This window comes from Nannobrachium achirus, assembly GCF_963921795.1.
Source record: "Nannobrachium achirus genome assembly, chromosome: 13".
NCBI classification, from domain to species: Eukaryota; Metazoa; Chordata; class Actinopteri; order Myctophiformes; family Myctophidae; genus Nannobrachium; species Nannobrachium achirus.
In genome coordinates, this window is record NC_137833.1 from 52,727,408 (window position 1) to 52,747,480 (window position 20,073).

The 20,073-nt window shown below is 42.7% G+C and overlaps 2 protein-coding genes across 2 annotated transcripts in view; both read right to left on the bottom strand.

The window, feature by feature from the left end:
* The window catches only part of LOC308296953 (cone cGMP-specific 3',5'-cyclic phosphodiesterase subunit alpha'-like), a 30,467-nt gene extending 17,306 nt beyond the window's left edge, over positions 1–13,161 (bottom strand). Inside the window, exons 1-8 of the mRNA XM_080740311.1 lie at positions 9,960–13,161; positions 8,538–8,690; positions 5,790–5,879; positions 4,978–5,118; positions 4,554–4,628; positions 3,814–3,881; positions 2,621–2,687; positions 842–889 (exon numbers count right to left, since the gene is read on the bottom strand). Coding sequence (XP_080596437.1) covers positions 842–889; positions 2,621–2,687; positions 3,814–3,881; positions 4,554–4,628; positions 4,978–5,118; positions 5,790–5,879; positions 8,538–8,690; positions 9,960–10,430 — 1,113 coding nt within the window. The 5' untranslated portion in view covers positions 10,431–13,161. The remainder of the gene's footprint in view (positions 1–841; positions 890–2,620; positions 2,688–3,813; positions 3,882–4,553; positions 4,629–4,977; positions 5,119–5,789; positions 5,880–8,537; positions 8,691–9,959) is intronic.
* A 171-nt stretch (positions 13,162–13,332) lies between these two features.
* Positions 13,333–19,154, bottom strand: LOC308296954 (free fatty acid receptor 4-like). Its single transcript, XM_080740312.1, has 3 exons — positions 18,328–19,154; positions 17,380–17,511; positions 13,333–13,972 (listed from the first exon to the last, which is right to left on the bottom strand). Exons 1-3 carry the CDS (start codon positions 18,871–18,873, stop codon positions 13,598–13,600), a joined length of 1,053 nt encoding a protein of 350 aa, XP_080596438.1. The 5' UTR covers positions 18,874–19,154; the 3' UTR covers positions 13,333–13,597.
* Between the last annotated feature and the right edge of the window lie 919 nt (positions 19,155–20,073).

A 20,073-nucleotide genomic window follows, 5' to 3' on the forward strand; every position in this document is an offset into this window, starting at 1 on the left:
AAATATTTTTTTTGCCGACTGTAACTCTGAGAGTTTACAATTTGGTTCCATTCCTACACTCTCAGAGTTATGGGGGTCCTTGCAAATAAAACATTTGAGAACCACTAGTAGTAGTGGAGACTGGGGCATTCACGAATAGTGATTTTTAGTATTCAAATTATTCAACCTCAAAGTATTCGAATAGTCGAATATTCGACAGGACTGGCCAAACTGTCAAATATTAAGTAAGCAAGAGGCGAACATTGTGAAAATAGCAGATCTACATGCTCACAACGTTGCGAGGCGTTGTGAGCATGTAGATCTGCTATTTTCACAATATTTATCTGCGGAACCGAGTCACATTAAATGTAATACCTACAATAACAAGTGCTTGTCAGGGTGGGGGTCCCCAGTTCAAATATGTTTATTTTGGGGGTCACGCCCTAAAAAGGTTTGAGAACCCCTGGTATAGAGCATTAACAAAATTCATCCACCAGGGGCATTGACAACTCATTCTTATGACTTCCTATCCTAAACTATATATATTTTTATCAAGAAAAAAAAAAAAGCGAATATTCGACGTTGGTGAACAACGTTGAATAGTGACTTTGATATTCGAATATTTGGTGAATGCCCTAGTGGAGACGTAGTAAATCAGAGTCATACATATTCTGGGGGAAACCTGGAGACTTGACATTCACTAGTTGGGTCTTAGCGTCAAAACGAGAACATTATAATGATATGTAAAGAAGAAAATCTCAAATTTGTCTCGAACGAGGCCAAGTCTTTGCTACGTGTACGGACATATTGATGACCCCCTGGTTCGAGTAGAGTAAATCAGTGTTATGTCGAGTGACCTCACCTGAAATGTGAAGTAGTCGTCTGCGGGAGCGTTCATCATGTTGCAGATCTGGAGAGGGAGACACCAGGTAGTTGTACATAGGTTAAAGCAGTGGTTTTACTTAAAGTTATACCATGTAACTTTTTTTATAAAACAAATCTTAAAATTGTCCTAACTGTAAAATCGCTAAAGTTTTACAACACCCACGCCGTTATTTTCAGCTTCTAAAGCCTTCTCTTTATATGTTTTCTATGATCCTCGCCGGGGCCCGGTTTTCGCGGAAAAATAGCGTCATCTGCATCATGTGTATACGTTGGCCAATCACATCGCAGATCATACACACATGATACACTACCGGCCAATCACAGCTTATCTGCTCTGGTCTTCAGGAAGCGCCTCCGCTCAGCTACAGTGTTTACCATGGTGAAGGATTTTAACCTTTGTAAGCCCCGCCAGAAACCCCTGAACACAGGTACTGCCGAACACATCTCCTATTTATTTATAAACATGTTTTAAAAAAGTAAAGCACGAAATCATAACAACACGCTCGGATCACTCCGTGCAAGCCAGCAAACCGTGCATAAAGGAGTTTTTTTGGTCGCCCAACCTTTTTTGATGGTCCTGAAGGCAGTTCTCCTCCGGTCATTAACATGGAGCGATACGGGGAAAACAGCGATAATAAACAGCACCCGAAAATACAATCCGTCTTCTGTGCACGCACAGCGATGTAATCCATTCATTGTGAAGCCTTGAATCCGCCTCTCGTCTGATCGAAATAGCCCCGGAATATCGCTGTTCCAACTGAGACTGCTTGCACACAGGGAGATGCAGTGGGAGGTCTGTATTCTCCAGGCACAGAGTAGAACAGGACGAAATCACGTCACTGACACGTTAACCCCTCACATCCCTTTTTAAAGAGACAGAGCACGACCGGCGACTGTTTTAAAAAAATATATATTATTAATTTCATTTTTATGATATAAGTACGGGAAAGTTCGAGCGGCTAATTGGGTGGTCGGGACAAGTACGGGCAAGTACGGCGGGGCTTACAAAGTCCCAAATCCTGGCCAGAAAATTACGTTCTACCATGCGTTCTACCCCTCCACGGATTACTATCGGTCGCGGTGGTTTGCGGCGCCGCTCCGGTGGTCCGCGGCGGTGGTCCGCGACGACTCCGGACGAAAAACGGCCGAAAAAAGCAATACCGCTACTGACCACTAGTTTAGCAACTTACACAGTATAACTTTAAGTAAAAGTATCAATACTACAATATAGAAATATTCTGTTACAATTAAAAGTCTGGAATTAAAAGATTTACTTGAGTGAATGTACACAAGTATTGGCATCAAAATGTATTTAAAATGTACTTAAAGTAGATGGTACTCATAATGCAAAATGTCCCATTTCAAGTTTTTAAATGTGAAAAAAAAACAAAAAAAAACACTTTTGAAAATAGCAGATCTACAAGCTCACAATGTGTCGCGGTGCGACACATTGTGAGCTTGTAGATCGTCTATTTTCAAATGGTAGACTTGTATATAGACCTGAAGTGGTTAATGTATATTTTTGTAATAATAATAACCGAAGTGACGCCTAATGGCAAAAAGCCATCTGGCCAGTGATATATATATATATATCGGACCAGTTACCCATGTATGGAGACCCCTGGTACCCATAGATATTCAGAGATATTGGCTTAATATTGATGACATTGGGGATCTCCATATATGGACAAAAAAGGGATTTGGTTCCCCTGACATCACAGTGAATGAAATGGTCAAAACAAGAGTAAAAACTTACGAATCCTTGCTCAGCCACATATGTTGGTAGACCACTGACCAGGGCCCAGTGGTCAACAGGAGGCCCACTGGGGACAGGTGACATCATAAAGACACATAATTAGGGATGGAGCTCAAAACCCGAGCCTGTTTACAAACTCCATAACAAAATATTCAGTACCTGGTAAGGCTGGTATCAATAAGCAGGGGCGTCACAAGAGGAGGAGGGGGGGGGGGGGGGGGGGGGAGTGGGACTGAGTTACCAGGGCCCAAGGTAGAGGGTCCTTAATCTTTTTATACTTTAGCTATTGAAAAATAGCAGATATACAAGCTTGCAGTGTGCAAATCTTCCCCTTCGAATACATGTATTTTTTAAGCGAAAATTTGCAACTCAATTTTTGCTTCTGGGGGGTCCCTGGAACCAAATATTTTGAGATGGGAGTCCGTGGCCAAATACATATCATTTTGGGGGTCCTTCACATGAAAAAGTTTGAGCACCACTGACTTAGAAACATAGGTTTTTAAAAAAAAACTTGAAACTTGAAATATTCAAAGACTTGCACAAATTTTCACGATTTAAAAAAAATAGCAGATCTACAAGCTCGCGTGCCGCGCTGCGAGCTTGTATATCTGCTATTTTCCAATAGTTAAAGCACAAAATGTGAGTGAATCCCTGTACCCAGGGCCCAGAATTTGGTGCGACACCCCTGTCAATAAGCTTTGGGCTTATCAAGCCTGTTATCGAGCATAGCGGCGGCCCATGACGTCATGTTTAAACAATCAAGACAAGAGGCGATCAAGACATTATTACAATACCATTCATGATATAAAGCCATGTAACACTTATTGCACATTAATCAATTGTTGTTTTAATGATATTTAATGACAAAATGTTTTACTTCTGTCATCTTCATAGATGGTTGTCAGCCACATACTTTACTCGCAACAACTGACCAATAAAAAAAAGATACCAGTTCTGTTCAGAATTTGTTGTTTCACGTCTTTCCACAAAATATTAGAAAATGCTCAATAGTGTGCTCGATAAAAGCCCGGCTCAATAAGCATGCAACTTATTGACTCCTTTTATGACTCCTTTTCGGATCCGCACAGCATTGTACACCAAATGTGCAAAGCCCTTTACAGGGGTGACCTGAGCCAAACATGTTTGAGGGGGGTTATGCTACAGTGTCGTATACAGTACGTTATGCTACTCACGGGATGACCTTGATCTCCTCTTTTTCAGTCTCCAGGAGGTAATCGATGATTTTGTAGAAGACGACTTCCTAAAAAGATAGAAAATAATCCTCATTACTGTAATTGTTTTAATCATCAGAATGTCTGTTGGTGAATTCATTCTTCACTAGTCTCTCCACCATGGAAGTCCTAAATGTGTGATTTGTGAATCCTTGTGAAATGAGCCCCCCACACTAGCACTGTTTCCTAACAATTAACACAATATGTAAAACCATGATTATGTTTTAGTAACAGAATTGTTTGCTGCTGTTCTACATACTGTAGCAGTTGTTGTTTCCTACATAAAAAATAAATCAATACATTTTAAACAAAAAAGTGTTTTCATCAATTGAAAATAATATTTTTCAAAAGTATTTCATAAATAAATAAATATTAAAACATCTAATTATTTCCATCTGGCTTTGTCCGTTTGTCCCGTATTTGCCCGGGCGCCCAGGGTCATATTGGCCATACTTTGCGGAACGCTTAATGAAATTCTCATAATAAATAGCATTGCTCACTTCACACTGGGTGTTCTTTTTTCTTTTCTTTTTTCATTAAAAGTCCTTGAATTGTCACTTCACTGTCATCTGGGGATCCCCAAAAATGGTTGAGAACCTCTGATTATGTCATGGTGTAGTGATGTCATTGCAACAGACTATGATGTCACATAGTGTAGTGATGTCATTGTAACAGACTCTGGTGTCACACAGTGTTCTTACTCTGCCATCAGGCGTCTTGGGTCCCTTATAGGGTTCCTGTTCTCCTAGTTTGATCGCCCATTCGTCATAGAATTCCTGTCAAACAAAAGCAGATTTCCATGGACAATGCAATATTATTAACCACTTAAAATACTCTACGGCAAAAATAGCCGACCTGCAAGCTCACAAGGCATTGAGTATATCGTCACTGTCAGGCAGAAACCTTGTAGGTTTCAAATTTGTACGTTTTTTGGTAAAGTAAAGCCCTGCTTCACCATACAAGACAGTCGCACAAAACTAGTGGAAACAGCAGATCTACAAGCATTGTAGATCGGCTATTTTCACTACTTTAACTTAAAATAATTATAAAAAAAGGAACGGTTTTGGACATACCAAAGCCGACAGCGACGATATACAGTATGATCTGTACTAGACGGAAGTAAACCTTTTCTTTGGTCATGTCCAGGAGTCCCACGGAGTATCGTTCACACTTCAGGTATATCCTCACGGTGTACAGGGCTTTGTGAAACTGTCTCTCGATGTCCGTCAACTCCTCAAACACCTTGCTGGCCGACCACAGCATCACCTACGACAGGGAGGACAAAACACTTTGTTTTTTGTTGGCCAAAAAGCGAATAGTTAAAGGGGTATTTGACTTCAAAACACTTCTGGGGAAAATGTTATAAGTATGTATGTATGTATTTATTTATTCATTCACTCATTTTTTAAAGTTTATTCAAAGAGTACATATGACATCATATTCAAGTTGCAAAACTCTTTGTTTTTATATTTTCTCCCCAAAACTCCCTTCCACCCCTCCCCTTTCCTCCCCCTGACCTTAAAAAAAGAAAGTAAAAAGAAAAGAACAAGAAAATAAAAAACTGTTGAACAATTACGGTCCCCTCACGCATTAGAATGACAGTCACTGGAAGCAGAGACGTGTGTTTTCAATGAGTCTAACACGGTTAACATAGTTAACACCATAGTTCGAAGTTGAATGGGCTTATATAGGACGGGGTATGTGTCTGATCAAAAGAATATGAATGCGAAATATTGAATCAAGCATCTTAAAAACTGTCTGGGGTGCACACCAAAGTCTAGATGTGAAAATGAACCCAGGAGTGTTTTAAACTGAAATATCCCTTTAAATCAGAAGGGAGAAAACAAAAAAACACAAAGAGTTTAAATATGGAGACATAAAAGGTTTCTGTCTGGCAGACAGCGACCATAATATAATGTAGTTTTTAGTTGCTTTACCTGGCTTCTCCGAGACTCCACGTCCCACATGTATGCAGTGTGGGCCTGCAGGATGAGCACGGAGGCAAAGTTCATGTATTTGTTGAAGAGCTGCAGAGATTCAGGAGAGAAAGAAAATCATGTTGGTTTAAAGTAGCAAAGAATAACAAGATCTACTTAAGTACCGAGGCATGTTTTACAAAAAAATGAAACTCAAAGTGTAACAAATTAACAATGGAGCTAAAAAGCTGCAATCCAGAACGCAGGGTACAAGGATTCACTGCGTTATTTTGTGATTTAACTATTGAATAAAAGCATATATACAAGCTCACAGCATGGCAACGAGTGCCGCGCTGCGAGCTTGTAGATCTGCTATTTGGCCACGGACCTCCATCTCAAAATATTTAGTTCCAGGGACCCCCCAGGAGCAAAATTTGAGTTACAAATGTTCGCTTAGGGTAGCGGTCCGGGCACCTAGCCTGACGGCGAGTCGCAGGTTCGACTCCCGATCCCGGCGACCTTTGCTGCAAGTCAACCCCCTTCTTTCACCCCTTCTTTTCTGTCAGTCTACTGATGTCTATGTAGGCAGTGATAGAATAAAGATAATTGTGTTCTGTGCAAACATCGAGGCAATGTACAGTACAAGCTCACCGTGTGTACATTTTTCTGTGTAGTGTTGATATTTCAGTGATTACTGAAGCAATTGATATAGTTCAGCGTTTCCCAAAGTCCTGGGGTCCTTGATGGGTACTCCTCAAGGACCTATTGCTACATTATTGATAGCTAAATAGAACCAAATGGACTGCTTACACATGATCTGTAACTCTTGAGAGTGTACAAATGGAACCGAATGGACCTATACGGGTAGGGGTGTAACGATATAGTAACTGAATCGAAAACGCGATTTTAATTTGCAGTGATCTACTATATCGTTTTCAAAAGCAAAATATTGTACCGTTTTGGCTTTGTATCGTATAGTTTTAAAATGCGGTAATCGGTATCGGACCGTTTTGCAATGCAAATAATTGATTGTATGGAAACTATTTGTGCCTTGGATTTGGCAATTTTAGGAGGGAAAATGAAAAAGACTCCATTCCATATAGCTACTCTTGGTCTATCGAATGTACCATGTACAGTGATACGTATCGTATCTCTGTTAAAATGTGGTGCACTTGGTTCCATTTGTACACTCTCAAAATCAAATCAAATCAAACTTTATTTATACAGCACATTTTAAACGACCAAAATCGAAACCAAAGTGCCGAACAAGAGTTATTTTAAGTTTGAGAACCACAGATATAGTTATTAAGTTGACCCTTTAGTGGCCTCTATGGCCTTAAGGAAGTTACAGGATTATGAATGGAGCTGTCATAACCATGACCCCAATCACTGAGTAAATCATATGGGTCAGAGGCAGGAAGCTGCTGGTTTAAAATAGCGTGCAGGTCGTGCAGGGTCCTGCTTATATTTATTACATATCGTCGTTGTCGGTTGGAAACCTTGTATGTGTCCAAAACCGTTCGTTTTGCATTCATAATTTTAAACATGATCGAAACTAGTGAAAACAGCCGATCTACAAGCACACAACGCCTCGCGGTGCGAGGCGTTGTGTGCTTGTAGATCGGCTGTTTTCACTACTTCTGTGCGACGGCCTTGTATGATGAAGCAGGGCTTTACTTCGCGAAAAAACATACAAATCTGAAACTTGGAGATACGATGTTTCTGCCCGACAGTGACGATATAATATATTGTGATGTAGTGAAGCATGACCAGCTATCCGGCCTTACAACCTGGATAACATCAGTCAAAAAAGTTAACAAAAAGCAGGTTCACTTTGCTGGCAAAGAATGATCGGACCGAGAACAATAGTGCGTTGCCTATAGCAACTGACTCGACATGCCCCTGTTCTAGGGTTCAACATTAATGGACACTGCTCCTACAGATCTTGCCTAAAAAAAATCGCACAAAGTGGTACACACTATCTCGCAACTCTCAGCAACATGCATCTGTACCATTTCCCATATCCCCTCCTGATAGGCAACGATTGCCTTCTAAAAGTTTGCTGGATTTCTCCCTTTTCAAATAAATTTCGCAAATCGTGAACGCCACATGCCTTTCCTTTGCAATTAGCCACGCACATTCCCTCAACACACACATAGGCCAACATACATGCCACTTAAAGGAGTAGTTCACCCCCAAAATGACTTTTTTCTAGTCATGCCATGGAGACTTGAGTTTGAGACTTTGTATTTTTCGCATTCCTAAGACAAAAAAATAGATTTTCGTAAATGTACCCCCATCCAGAATGCATTTGGGTCCCCACCCCGAATCAATGGGGTACATTTATTATGATGAAATGATTAGGAATGCGACAAAAAGATTAAATAAAAAATAAATAAATAAATAAATATGATTGAACTCAAGTCTCCATGGCATGAGTAATCAATAGAAAAAAAGTCATTTTGGGGGTGAACTACTCCTTTAAAATCTTCACATCTACCTGCACATGGGCCTCTTCTAGCGCCACCATGTGGCCGATTCTTGCAAAACACAGAACCAATGCCACTTACAGGCCAATTTGTGCATAGAGTAATTTCCCAATTGGGGGAGTCTTACTGGTATTAGATATTGTGTGTTGTCACGTGAAGCTTGACCAATATGGGGTTAGGGTAACTGTGTTTTTAGGGGAGAGCCTTCCATTTGCCATTGTCTTCAATTCAATTCCATCTAAAGGGGGGTTTGCCCCCTGGGTGGAACCAACTCTCTCACCTCCTGGTCGCTCTTTGAGAACTCGCTGGCACCCTGCTTGTTGAGCGCCATCACCACACCGATGGGGTCCTTGCCGCTCAGGACGGGGGAGGTGAGCATGCATTTCGTCGTGTTCTTGGTCTGCTTGTCCACAAAGTCACTGAAGTGGGAGTCCTGGAATTGTCAGCGCAAAAGACACACACACGCCACACACGCACGCGCACACACACACACACACACACACACACACACACACACACACACACACACACACACACACACACACACACACACACACACACACACACACACACACACACACACACACACACACACACACACACACACACACACACACACACTCAAAAAAGACCCTTAATAACTTCAACCCCATCTGGTGTTTGGGCAGCAGTTAATTAATTACTTACTAACAGATAAAATACTTTTTAAAATACTCCTGCACAATGTTTATGTACAGATCATAGAACAGATCAACAGCAGTATTCACGTTTGTTATCATTTAACCAGCATGATCAAATATGCAACAAAGCAGCTCCAGATCAAATGCTGTAACTTATGAAGACATTTAAATATCGTCTCTATGGAACCACAGTTACACACTGCAGACTTTTTACTCTTCACTGTTGGACCATAATGTAATATTGTGCCATAAACCAGGTATGAAACCTGGAAATCTTAAACCTTCAGTGGGGCATGCATGTTCTCCCAGAGAACATCTGAAGAGTTTTAATGAGATAGAAAGTGATGGATTGATGATGCCATCTTGACTCTTGGCAATAATGTTGAACTTGGCATCCTTCTACATTTGTAACCTTAGTAATAAAACAATTTACGACTGGAACCCCCAAATTATTATTAGCTATATTAGCTACATTATATACTGTATATTGTTTTAGGTCAGGATTTAGAAGGCATTTTTAGAATCTATGAAGAAAGTATTGCATCATGCACATCCGCAGCCCAGGTGCTGGACAAGCAGAATCATCAAGAGACATATAGAGTCTGCACACTGGTTAAGCTCCATACGTTTATTGCTGGTCAACGTTTCGATCTCAATAGATCTTCATCAGGACATAAAGGACCGGGCATACACACCTGCATTTAAATAGATTGTCACCTATGCACTGATGGGCTAAGAGTAGAATTGGTCACAGCAGTCATTAATTGGCTGGCTTGGTGTGACAAGTCACTTAAAGGTGTGAACTGTGAACCCATCCAAAGATGCAAATAGCAATACATGTTAACATTAAAAATATCCCAAGAGACATACAAAGGCCATACAAAATACCCATATCAATATACAGATCTTAATACACATACTGTATCTCAATACATATCAGGTACTAAAAGGGATTTTTTGAATCTGCCTCAGGTCTAAATGGGTTAACTTTTGGCACAGTACTGAGAAGTGCATCAGCTCACCTTCTTGACGTCGGCGATGTTCTGGGGCTTCTTGGAGTGCGCCGTCCACCCGACGATCCCCATGTCGGTGGGGAAGACGATCTCCACGTTGGGGCTCACCAGACACTTCTCGTACGCGGAGGTGGGCGTCACGTCGATGAGGATGGTGGACAGCTCCGGGCAGCCGTTGCGGGAGCGCAACGCCCAGTAGCTGCAGCGGTCCGCCCCGATGAGCAGGGCGATCCTCTGGAGGACCTTGTGCAGGCCCTTCTCGAAGGGTTGGCCGGTGGCCTGCAGCTCCTTGACCAGCTCGAACATGAACTCGGCCTCCTGGATGCTGGTGGCATCCTTGTAGGAGGCCGCGTCCTTCACCTGGACCTGGTTGTTGAAGGCGGCGGTGATCACGTCTGCCTTCACCTTCTTCTCGTAGTATTCCTTGGCGAACTGCGGGTTGTTGTCCAGGAACTTTTCGCAGCTGTCCTTGTCTGCCATCTCTGCCGCCGGGTCAAGGTGTCAAGGATGCGAATGAACGATAACGTATATATCCCGTGCCACCCCTGTGTCAAGAGGGTACAGTTTAGGAGGAAAGAACGCGCAGAGCGGCCGAGGGTCTGATAATCCACAAGATGTTTTGCGAGAGGAGACTATTATCGAGGCATCCCTCCCCTCCGTATCCTTCTTCTGAGCGACGCAAAGCTTGCAGCTGCAGCTCCTTTCACTCGCTAACAGACGGCACAGTGAGTGGCTTACAGAGTAAGGGGATCCCCCTGCGTTCTAATGACTCTTGACGCAAGCGTCATAAACCTCCCTTGAGCTTTCTTAACTTGCAAATCCATCCAGCCCATCATTTCAGCGACAATCCCATCACCGCTAACGATGACATGCATGAGTTATGGCACCTCTGACCTATGTAGAGGTCGCAGGCTTAAAGTGTCAAAGAGTCCGCTGAAGACCTTTGAAGGGGGTGGGGGAGGGGGTCTCCTGAAGCAGTGCATTATGAAATATATAATAAATAAATAGACATACTTTCATGTACTTGTTTGCTGTCCGACACAGTGTCGGTACCACTATAACGGTGACGATTCGTGTGGTTTAGTGGAGTGGTGTATTCGGTGTACCATACATTTAACTAACTGTATGAATGAGGGAGGATAAGCATAATGCCATAAAAATAAATCCCCTCAAAGAGAGAGGGTCAGAGGAGGTGCGGCCCGCATGATAAATGCTGCGTTTAACTGCCTTATTGCGCCTGAGAGGCTTTGTATGAAGATGGGAAATGTGATCTGCATGGGACAGAAGAGTAAAGGGACCCTCGCGCGACTAAAGCGAAAGTTGCGCTCGGGCGCGGGCGTCATTTCTGCGAGGAGACCACAGTAAAAGCCTATGTGGTCATTTATCTGAGTGTGTAAGAATGGAACCAAAACATTTTTTAAATAAATTAACGCTGAGGATTTTCTTACTGCTATATACAGTACATTCAGCTTTACTGCTGAATACTATGATATCTCTGCTGTCTGGCCGAAACCTCCCGACTCCAAAATGTTCATTTTTGGAGAAAATGAGCTCAAGTGGAGTTAGGAGGTTTTGACCGAAGGGCTTTTTACTACTTTTCATTGGTTCAATATTATTTTAACCAACACACAGACGTAAAGGGTGTTCAATAGCACATATTTATGAAAAATAGAGAGAGCCATTCGGGTGGAGTTAGCTGGTTTGGCAGAAGGTGTGGAGTTGGGAGGTTTTGTCCCAAGCACTTTTTACTACTTTCCATTGGTTCAATATTGTTTTAACCAACATTCAGATGTAAAGGGTGTTCAATAGCCCTGATTTATGCCAAAAAAATCTAAAACCTAAAACATTTAGTTAAGAGGTTTTGGCCATACAGTGATGATATATAGATTATTAGGATAGATACCGATTTCTTGGTGATAGATTGTTCAATGATGCAACTGATGTGTGACTAATACATCATGCAAATCTCCTTTTCGGTATTTTATTTCTACTTCATGTCTATTACTCCCCATTTGCTTCTTTCTTATTACTTTGTGCTCTTGAGGCTGCATAATTGCATATTATCTCTCTACTCCTATCTGTATCCGTCCCGTGATCCCTACTGTGCTGCTGCTATGACGACTGAATCTATAGCAGGGTCAACAAAGGTCCGTCTATCTAGGCAGGTGTTTGCCGGCTGTCGGCCTACTGTCTACAGTGAGAGGTCAAGAGAACAAATGGTCAGCAGAGTGTCAAGACCTGGAATTATTTTATACTTTAACTATTGAAAAATAGCAGATCTACAAGCTCGAGCTTGTAGATCTGCCATTTTTGAAAAATCTGTGAATGTATATTTTTCAACGCAAACTTTTGTAACTCAAATCTCTGCTTCTGGGGGTCCCTGGAACAACATATTTTGAGATGGGGGTCCGCGGCCAACACATGAGATTTTGGGGAGTCCACTGAGTTTAAGAACCACTGATTTAGAATTTTGGCCCACTTGTCATGATCTGAAATGGCAACTCTTTTTCCCGGGCTGAATCAGGGGCCCAGCATGTCCCTGGCGGGGTCTAAGTTTAGAACCGGACAAAAGTCACTGATCCAAAAGGAGATTGTTTGTTTTCCTTTATAGCCAGGAGCTTGGCTTTGCTGCCTGGGCCACTCACTGTCTATTCTAATTTGGTCGAATGGTGGCTGCCATTCATCCATGGACGAGACTAATTAGGATCGGGTAATCTCTGCTCTAGGTTTAATTCTCTCCGTGGGCAAACCACACCACTTGTTGTTGCCAAACAAATCAGATTATCCCAACGGGTTCCCTCCGTATCACGAGATAAGCCGAGGCTGATGACTGGACAGGTTGTACAGTACTCGATTATTTGACTAACAGATTGGTTGTTTTTAGTTGGTTTAGAGCAGGGGTCTTCAACGTTTTCAGGCTAAGGACCCCTTAGTTGAGAGAGAGATGAAGCAGGGACCCCCACACACCTTTCCTAGATTCCATTCCATATAGTTTCATTGTTTGACAGCACAATCATCATTGTGTATTTTGGATTCATGTCAATTTGTTTTCAGATATTTAACCACTTGAACCGTTAATACGTAATAAACTTGACCTTTCACTCTTGATCTGCTCCTTTTCCCCTCTACAAAACCTCTTGGCCGAAAATAGCCGATCTACAAGCTCACAACGCCTTGCAGCAGTTGTGAGCTTGTAGATCTGCTATTTTTGGCTAAAGTTCTCAGAATATGGACGCTAGGGTTCAAGTGGTTAATATAAAAAAAGATTTTTTTTCTTCTATCACACAAAGATTTGGAAGATCCCCTGTAGTAACTCCGAGGACCCCCTTGGACCCCCTGTTGAAGACCCCTGGTTAAGAGCCAAATTATATTCAAATTTCACATGTCATGACAACTCTACCAAAAATAAACGCATAAGCAAAAGAGCGCGCCACTCGGGTCTACAATAGGGTTCAATGGACGTCGAGTGACGTTTGTGACGTAATTACTTCTCGACACAAGTAAAATTGGCAAACTTTTGTTTGCCAAGTTCCCCCACAATGCACCTGGATTCTGCTTCTTCCGGGTGCTTCAAAACGCCACTGAACAACTTGCATTGAAATGAATAGCTGGGGGCGGGGCTATCCGCTCTCTATTCTCCACATTGTTTATTTAACGCAAAATACAACCTGATGTTCAGCTTTAAGTACCGCGGGTGCTACGGCGGAGCCAGAGCAGAGCCTGCGCCAGCCATTCTTGAACTGGAAGACGGCGTAGAGGATGGGGTTGAGGGCCGAGTTGGTCAGCGTGAAGGTCAACACCCAGAAGAACAGGCTGGACGAGACGTGCAGGCGGCCGCCATGGATGTTCCTGGCCAGCAGGAGCAGGTCGACCACGAAGATGGGACTCCACAGGAGGAGGAAGGAGAGCACGAGGACGGCCAGCGTGCGGAAGAGCTTCATGTCCTGGCGGGAGACCAGGTGTCGCCCCCTAGAGGACGGGGGGACTCTGGACCAGAGCCGCCGCCTGGAACATTTGGTAATCTGCGATAGACCACATCAGATTACAATGGTTGTTAACTCATTTAGTGCCACCCTATCACCACTAGAGGGCGCCCAGTGGCCATAGAATAATAGAGATATGCTGGTAATGCATGCCCAAGCCCTGGAGCCATGACTTGCCAGAACACTTTCCTTTGTGCATGTACAGGAAGAGAATGAAGTTAGCTTGAAGTTAGCTATTGCCTACCAAGCATTTTAGAAGATCTATTTTCGGCAATTTAGCCACGATTAAACCTTGCACACCTCATGCATGGGAAAAAAACAGAGAAGAATGAGCTCTAAAAAATCCAATGCAATCCTGGATTGCATTGGAGTGGATTTGTGCAGTTTGTTCACAGCTTTCAAACAAAAAAATCCGATTGGAAATCCGTTCAGGCATTCTTGAGATAATAGCCATTATGTTTTACATGTTATGTAAACAAAAATGGCTGCCCTGTATGTTAGATGGGGTTGTATGGGGGTGGAACATGCAAAATCGCGATTGAAATCATGTTCACTAGATTTTATGGGATCCAAAAAAAAAATTTAAAATTTTTTTTTTTCAATTTTTTTTTTTTTTTTTTTTTAATATCCCGAACTAGTTCGGGATAGGCACTCTGGGATGCGATAATAATCCCGAACTAGTTCGGGATAGGCACTTAATGAGTTAAGTGTTACATTTTTCAAAAACACAGAAAAAGAAGTTGCAGATACATCACCCAGATATCTCCATATATATGGGCTGTCTCCATATATGGAGCTATAAGTCATATTTCGTGCCCAAATATGGGCTGGTGAGGTCAGATTTAGTGAGATGCGTCGGCTATCTCCATATATGGAGATTCAACTTCAATGCGTAACCATGGCAATCTGTCAACTGCCCGTATGACGTGAGAGCAATTGAGAGCCTTCGTTACAGTCAGTGGTGTAAAGTAACCAAGTACATATACTTAAGTACTAAGTACACTTTTGAAGTATTTGTACTTTACTTGAGTATTTCCAATTTCCAATACTTTTACTTCTACTCCACTACATCTCGGCTCCAAATATTGTACTTTTACTCCACTACTTTTATTTGAAAACTTTAGCCACTAGTTACTTTGCAGATATAAATTATAATATTATGAAACATACATAAACCACTTTAGCCCTATTTCATACCTATAGGCTATTTGAAAATAGCCGATCTACAAGCTCACAACGTGTCGCATTGCGACGCGTTGTGAGCTTGTAGATCGGCTATTTTCAAACATTTTGTACTTTTACTTTTGGTACTTTAAGTACATTTTGATGCCAATACTTTCATAAGTACATTGTGGATTCCAGACTTTTACTTGTAACGGAGTATTTCTATATTGCAGTATTGATACTTTTACTTAAGTAAAGAATGTGAGTACTTTTTCCAGCTCTGGTTACAGTAGATCTATAAGCTCTATCTGCTTTTTTAATGCTTTTTTTTTTAAACTGTTTTGGGTTCCCAGATTGAAGGATTGCAAGCAAACATGTGGAACAACCCATACCAATATATAATAAATGTATATATTTCTAATAGTTGATAACCATGATCATAAAGTGTCATGTTCTTCCACAAATAAGGTTAATGAATGATACTGCTCCAATGTGACGTTGCCAGTGTTATTTATCCAGAGATATATATTCTGTGATGATCTCATGAACATGTGGTCTTACAAATATCAGGCAGTGATGGCGTCAATCATTAACTTAATGTTCTGAATAAATGTTAGCACATCCAGCACTATCGCTCTCTTTTATGCGATAACAAAAACTAAGTACACAACACAGGCAGTTAACATGGTGACAGTATTTGATTTATTTGACCTGCTGCTTCGGCAATCGATTGTGTGCAAACCGAACAGGGGCGTCAATTGGGTATGGCAGGGGTATGCAGCTGCCATACCCTGGGTCCAGGGGGGAAAATAAAAGTTACTTTAAATATAAATCCATGAATATCTCTTTGTCTATCTGAGCTGGTTATTATGTTGTTAAATTACAGCAAAATAACTACAAATGCAAAATGTAACAAAATGGTCACTTTAACAAGGCATTATAATTGTATTCTCCACATCTTGACAAGATGGTATATATTATTGTTAATTGTGGCACGTTTATTAATAGGCCTAACCTATAGAATAGGGCTAAATCAGAAATTAGCCTACAAAACAAATATGTTGCTACATACTGTACATGTACTGTAAGCCCCTCCCAAACAGCAAAATGTGTTCCCGGCCTGAATGGGTTAACATGCCAAGTTTAGCTGCACTTGAACAACCGTTCCAGGTCTGCCATATCCAGCCAAAGAAACCGTAGAAACCTGTGTAAAAAACTGTCAAAACTTTTTTCAGACATTGTGAAAATAGCCGAGCTGCTATTTTCACAAGAGAACCGTGTTATACAAAATGTAAAGCCTCTTTTCCATGAGGACTCCCATCTTTGACATACCCTAGCCTTTCCTGAACTGACGCCACTGAAACAGAAGCTTTTCTGTTCTCACAACCCCACAAAATCTGCGTCAATAAGCATCAGGTGCCCCTACATGATCTCCACCTGCCCTCTGTACTGACCACCTGTCCCCTGTACAGGCCACCTTCAGAGGCCAGCCTCTTCCAAGTGGGACCAGAGACAAAACCATCCTATCGACAGGGCAGGTTGTCGGGGGAAGAAAAAGAAAAAAAGGTTGGACATTTGAGGATGATACGCAAAAGAATTAAAAGACGGTGAACCCTGCAAGTGCTATGCAAATGATTAGGGGTGTAACGATATAGTAACTGTATCGAAATATCGCTTTTAACTAAAAAAATCGAAGTATATCGAAATGAAAACAGCTAAAATCGAATCGTATCGTTTTATTTTGTATCGTATCGAATCGGCAGTGCAAAGAATCGATTGTATCGATACTACCTACTTGTGCATTGTATTTAGCATTTTTAAGAAGAAAACGTTTAAAGGAGGGGTTTAATTACTTTTCCTTTCCATATAGCTACACTGGTCTACCGATAAATGTGTGTAATCTCTGGGTTCATGTCAAGGTGCAGGTTTGTCAATATACATTGTCTATTTGGCAGATAATCACTGTCTACTTATTTATATCCATAATAATACATGTTTCCCTTAAAAACCTGCACTATCCACACCTTTCACACAGATTTTATTTCTTTGCTAAATAGTTACTATATCGATTTTAAATCATTGAATCGAATCAAATCGTATCGTATCGCCATGAATGAACCAATATCGTCCATGTATCGTATCGTCAACCATGTATCGTGATATGTATCGAATCGCTATTAAAATGTATCGTTACACCCCTACAAATGATACAAGATGAAAAGTAGAGTAGGTAACGTGACTGTGAGATGTACACTAGACGTAAGGGACACAGATTGTCCTACCTGTAGAATTCTGCTGTAACTGACCACGATGATGAGGCCTGGCAGCAGGAAGCACAGTGTGGTGAAGGACACGTTCCACACAACCATTGCAGTCACGTCCGGCCACTTGATCGTACAAATGTAGAAATGTTCCTGACGTGTAAAAGTCATGAAACACAGGTTAAGGGCTTTGCACACAGGACCGTTGCGTTTCTTTTCGTTTGCTGCATGATTAAGACGCATTGGATTTGGTGTGCAAGGCTGTGCGGAATCCTCACTGCGGAGCCGAAGAGGAGTCATAAAAGGAGTAGATGAGTTTTTACCGCATGCGACAAGACGCACGAATTGAACTGGGTTCGATCGGGAAAAAGCCACCTGCCGCATGGCAAATTCGGGGCCGGTGTGCATGAGGTCATAGAGAATCATTGTTTTCTTATAAAAAATGGAATCGTCCGTTTTTTTCCGTGCGTGAAAAACGCGTCTGTGTGCAAAGGGCTTTAGGCTGCCTGTTCAGACCCGGCAGTCTCAAATCCAGCCCACGTTTGATGTGTGGCCTTTCTAGATTTTTCCCTGAGGAGCAAATAAAACATGGAATTAGATTTTTGCTAATCTGATTGTTCAGACTGCATAAAACCAATGCGACTCCTATTTTAGATTTGGGTTGGATTTGGGCTGCCACTCTGGACAAGGCCTAAAAAAAACACACCAATGCAACTAGTCGAAATCTCAACAAAACTGTTTTAAGGCCATGCCACACCAACGGAACTCCTTTCAACTGCCACTGGGGATAATGGTTGCGAGTAGCTGCAAGTAGTTGCATGTTGCAAGGAGTTGCATCGGTGCAGTTTGGTCATTCAATCCATTTACATGGTGGTATCCATCCACTCACCCCATCCACCCACCCTCACCCATCCATCCATCCATCCACCCACCCACCCACTACGGTGACCCACCCCCCTCCCTCCATACCTGGTGTGGGAATTCCTCCTCCATCACGTTGAAGAACAGGCTGATGGGAACGGACGCGAGGGCAGAAAAGCCCCAGACGAAGGCTAGCACGGCAGACACCGCCCTGACGTCGAGAGCGGGGCCCGTCCGCAGCCGCAGCACGGCCCAGACCCTCTCGGCGCTGATGGAGGCCAGCGTGGAGATGGTGACGCTGGCGCTCACGCAGAGGACGTACTGCATGACGTGACACACGGCGTAGCCCAGCCTCCAGGACATGGTCCAGCGCACCGCCGCGATCAGCGGCGCCATGCTGACGAACAGCAGGTCGGCCGCGAACAGGTTGAGGACGAGCAGCGTCCTGTTGGCGACGAGGCCGCGGCGTTCCCGGACCACCAGGAGCGCCGCTCCCACGTTGGCCGCCACCGAGACCAGCATGACGGCCGAGATGGCCAGGGTCTCCACCACGGTCCGGGCCACGTGACTCGGCGAGCGGTCGCTGATCTCCGAGAAGTAGGAGAAGTAGGAGACGTTCGTGGAGTGCAGAAAACGGGCGTGAAGAGAAACCATTGTTCGCTTAAAAGTCCCTCCCAGTGGGGGTGAGTGGCGCCTTAGGCTGCGCAACGGCGCCACTTGAAGGCAGGTCACCCAGCGGTATTGCGGCTGTTAAGGCCGTACTCATACGGACAGACAGACATACACACTGGGGTTAAATGTTGGAGTGGTAGGCACCACTCAAAAAATGTAGGCATTTGGCAGTGTAGATGCAAGATCAGAGTGAATGCATGAACCCTTACAGTCAACAAACGACACGTAGCCTGAAGGTCTTCTGGTCCAAGTTGAACTGGACACTGAGGTTTCCTCAGGGGAAGAACCAGCTGAGGGAAGCATGGTGGTTTTAAAGGTGTGTGGGTGAAAGGGGTTGGGTGGCTGTCTGTCACCGACCTTTGTGATGCCGTTTGCTCAGGCTGCCCCGTGCCACTGTCACAGGACAAAGGCTTAAAGCAAACAGCATCATTGCTCCATCTGTGGTCCCAAGGGACACAATGAATCGATTTTTCTCCTCAGTGATAACATGTTCTTATCTGTTGTTTGCAATAGTAGTAATAAAAATAAATTAAAAAATATCATATTTCTATGCACCCATCAGCCATTCTATTTTCATATGTAAAAAAATGATATCCTTGCTTTTGAAGGACAAATCTGGTATGCATCTATATTGAAGTTGGGTGCAATAGATTAAAGGTTTTGGGTACAATAGATTAAAAGTGTGTGAGTTTTAGTTTTTTCTCTCTCTTTTTTGAGCGGTGGTCACAACGCTCCTATACGTGGCCGTGTGTGTGGGTCTGTCTGTCTGTCTGTATGCGTGTCTGTCTGTATGTAGCCTGTAGCCTGTATGTAGTACCTTTTGTGGCCACACATGTTAAGGGAGGGGCGCTGTTGTTCAGGCCAGGCCAGGCCAGACACCCACCCACCCACACACACACACACACACACACACAATATATATATATATTTGTTTTGCTGTTGCGCAGCCTCCACGACCACCGCTCGGTTCACACGGGTGTGATTTTTAATATAATTACAATATTATTATTATTTTATACATTTGAAAACCGCTGAAATTGAACAGTCTGCACAATGAGTAATTTCTACTTTTGGCACTTTAAGTACTTTTGATACCAATACTTTAGTACTTTTACTCAAGACATTTTGAATTCCGGACTTTTGCTTGTAATGCTGCATTCAAGTTCAGGAGAGTTTTGACAA

Coding starts and splice junctions, on each gene's coding strand:
- LOC308296954 (XM_080740312.1), bottom strand. CDS start 18,873: ATGGTTTCTCTTCACGCCCGTTTTCTGCACTCCACGAACGTCTCCTAC. Junction 17,512..18,327: donor AGGAGGAATTCCCACACCAG/GTATGGAGGGAG, acceptor TTTACACGTCAG/GAACATTTCTACATTTGTAC. Junction 13,973..17,379: donor GTTACAGCAGAATTCTACAG/GTAGGACAATCT, acceptor GGTCTATCGCAG/ATTACCAAATGTTCCAGGCG.